Source organism: Octodon degus, unplaced genomic scaffold, assembly GCF_000260255.1.
Source record: "Octodon degus isolate 3935 unplaced genomic scaffold, OctDeg1.0 scaffold00184, whole genome shotgun sequence".
Taxonomy (NCBI): Eukaryota; Metazoa; Chordata; class Mammalia; order Rodentia; family Octodontidae; genus Octodon; species Octodon degus.
Genome location: NW_004524760.1, coordinates 884833 through 886777, shown reverse-complemented (window position 1 = coordinate 886777; position 1945 = coordinate 884833). Strand labels below are relative to the sequence as shown.

Sequence of the window (1945 nt, the reverse complement as noted above, 5' to 3'; positions counted from 1 at the left end):
GGAATTTTTTTGGTTTAAAGTTACCGATGCATGAAAAACTTTTCTTGGGGGTTGTCATTGAGCCCTTTCACCCTTGAGGTCAATCAGGTATACCTGTGATGACTCATTATTCTTTTTTTTTTTTTTTGCGGATCTGGGAATTGAACTCAGATCCTTGCGTTTGCCAGTCAAGCGCTTATCCTACTGAGCCATCTCCCCGGCCCAGTGACTCATTATTCTGCATATCTGTTCGCCTCGGGTAGCACTTCTGGGCTCTGAGGCTTCATGTAGCCTTTGGAAGGGTTGAGTGTTCTGCAGGTGTAACCTTGAATATTGTGCCATGTAGCCATCGACAGGTAAGGCTACACTGGTAACAGTAAGTGGGGGCTTAGGATCAGCTGTGACAAGGAGTAATTTTCTCTTTTTAAAAAATGAAAACTAGGAAACTACAAGACCCTCGGATTATGACAACACTCAGTGTCCTGCTTGGGGTTGATCTGGGTAGCATGGATGAAGAGGAAGAGGCTGCAACTCCTCCTCCTCCTCCTCCTCCTCCTCCTCCTCCTCCCAAAAAGGAGACCAAGCCAGAGCCCATGGAAGAGGATCTTCCAGAGAATAAGAAGCAGGTAATGTTTTTCTTTTTCCTGTTCTATTTATAAACAGCTAGGTAAAGTAGAACATGCATGTTGAGTGGAAACGTGTAGACCTCTGATAGCGATGGTTATTTTTGAATGCTTAGTGTGTGCTAAGGTTTACTTGAGTCCAGCAGTGTGAATGCTACCTAGGCAACATAGCAAGACTGCATTTCAAAAAAAATAAAGTTCTATAAAAAATGTTGGGAAATTAAAAAAAGAAAACACTGTTTCTTAGTCACAATATTTTAAAACATCTTAGTAGCCCCTTCATAGTCACCACAGCTGCTGCAGAGATGTCAGCATGAGCTGGGCAGGGCAAAATAGTAAGTTGTGAGTGATGTGTGTCCCTGCTGTGATCCAGAGGGGCAGATCCTTTGGATTCTGTTCTGCCTCCTGACTGGATGTGGCATGCGGCTGAAAGTTGTCCACTTAGCAACCCTGTCTTCAAAGCAGGAGGCATGTGCCTAAATGATTTCATTTCTCTTATAAATGGGAACAGCAGATTGTTGCCAAATTTAGTACCTTTAAATGGGTGAGTGTTGGTTGTTCAGGGTGTCTCAGCTGGAAAAGGGCCCTCAGTGTAGGCGGTAGTGAGCTGTGCTGAAGACTCGTGCTGCCTCTCTGCCCTTTCTTCTATCTCTCACCGCCTCCTCTGCTGGCCTCCAAACTACAAGACTCCAAAACAGCCACCTGACAGAAACTGAGTTTTTGCCACTTCTCTGTAAAACTTGGCTCAAAATTGCCCTGTCCTCACCAGTTGCCTAGAGTTAAAATTGAAGGAGATTTCTTCTTTACAGAAGCATTCTAACTTTTCCTAATAGGAAGAGTAAAGGTGATAGATAAAAAGGAAGTTTGAGAGTATACCAGTAGATCTCAGAGGTCCTTGGAGTGAAGAACTTGTTTCTCGGTGCATGTTACATTTTCACCTACCTGTGACAAATCATAAACTCTTGCTTTCTTTGCTATTTGGGTTAGATTTGCTCAGTACTTGCTTCTTTCAAATCTCGTCTAGGCACTAAAAGAGAAAGAGCTGGGGAATGATGCCTACAAGAAGAAAGATTTTGACATAGCCCTAAAGCATTATGACAGAGCCAAGGAACTGGACCCCACCAACATGACGTACATTACCAATCAAGCAGGTGAGTCTCCAAAACCAGGTGTGATAGTGTTGTTAGGCATTGCTGAGGTACAAAGTGAGCACTAACTTTTTAATCTTCCTGCCTGGCAGCGGTATACTTTGAAAAGGGTGACTATAATAAATGCCGGGAGCTTTGTGAGAAGGCCATTGACGTGGGGAGAGAAAATCGAGAAGACTATCGACAGATTGCCAA

The 1945-nt window shown here is 43.7% G+C and overlaps 1 protein-coding gene across 1 annotated transcript in view; it reads left to right on the top strand.

The window, feature by feature from the left end:
* The window catches only part of Stip1 (stress induced phosphoprotein 1), a gene marked incomplete at its 5' end in the record, with an annotated part of 11582 nt that overhangs the window by 1862 nt on the left and 7775 nt on the right, over nucleotides 1-1945 (top strand). The window contains 3 exons of the mRNA XM_023703955.1: nucleotides 420-605; nucleotides 1627-1753; nucleotides 1843-1940. Of these exons, the coding sequence (XP_023559723.1) occupies nucleotides 420-605; nucleotides 1627-1753; nucleotides 1843-1940 (411 nt within the window). The remainder of the gene's footprint in view (nucleotides 1-419; nucleotides 606-1626; nucleotides 1754-1842; nucleotides 1941-1945) is intronic.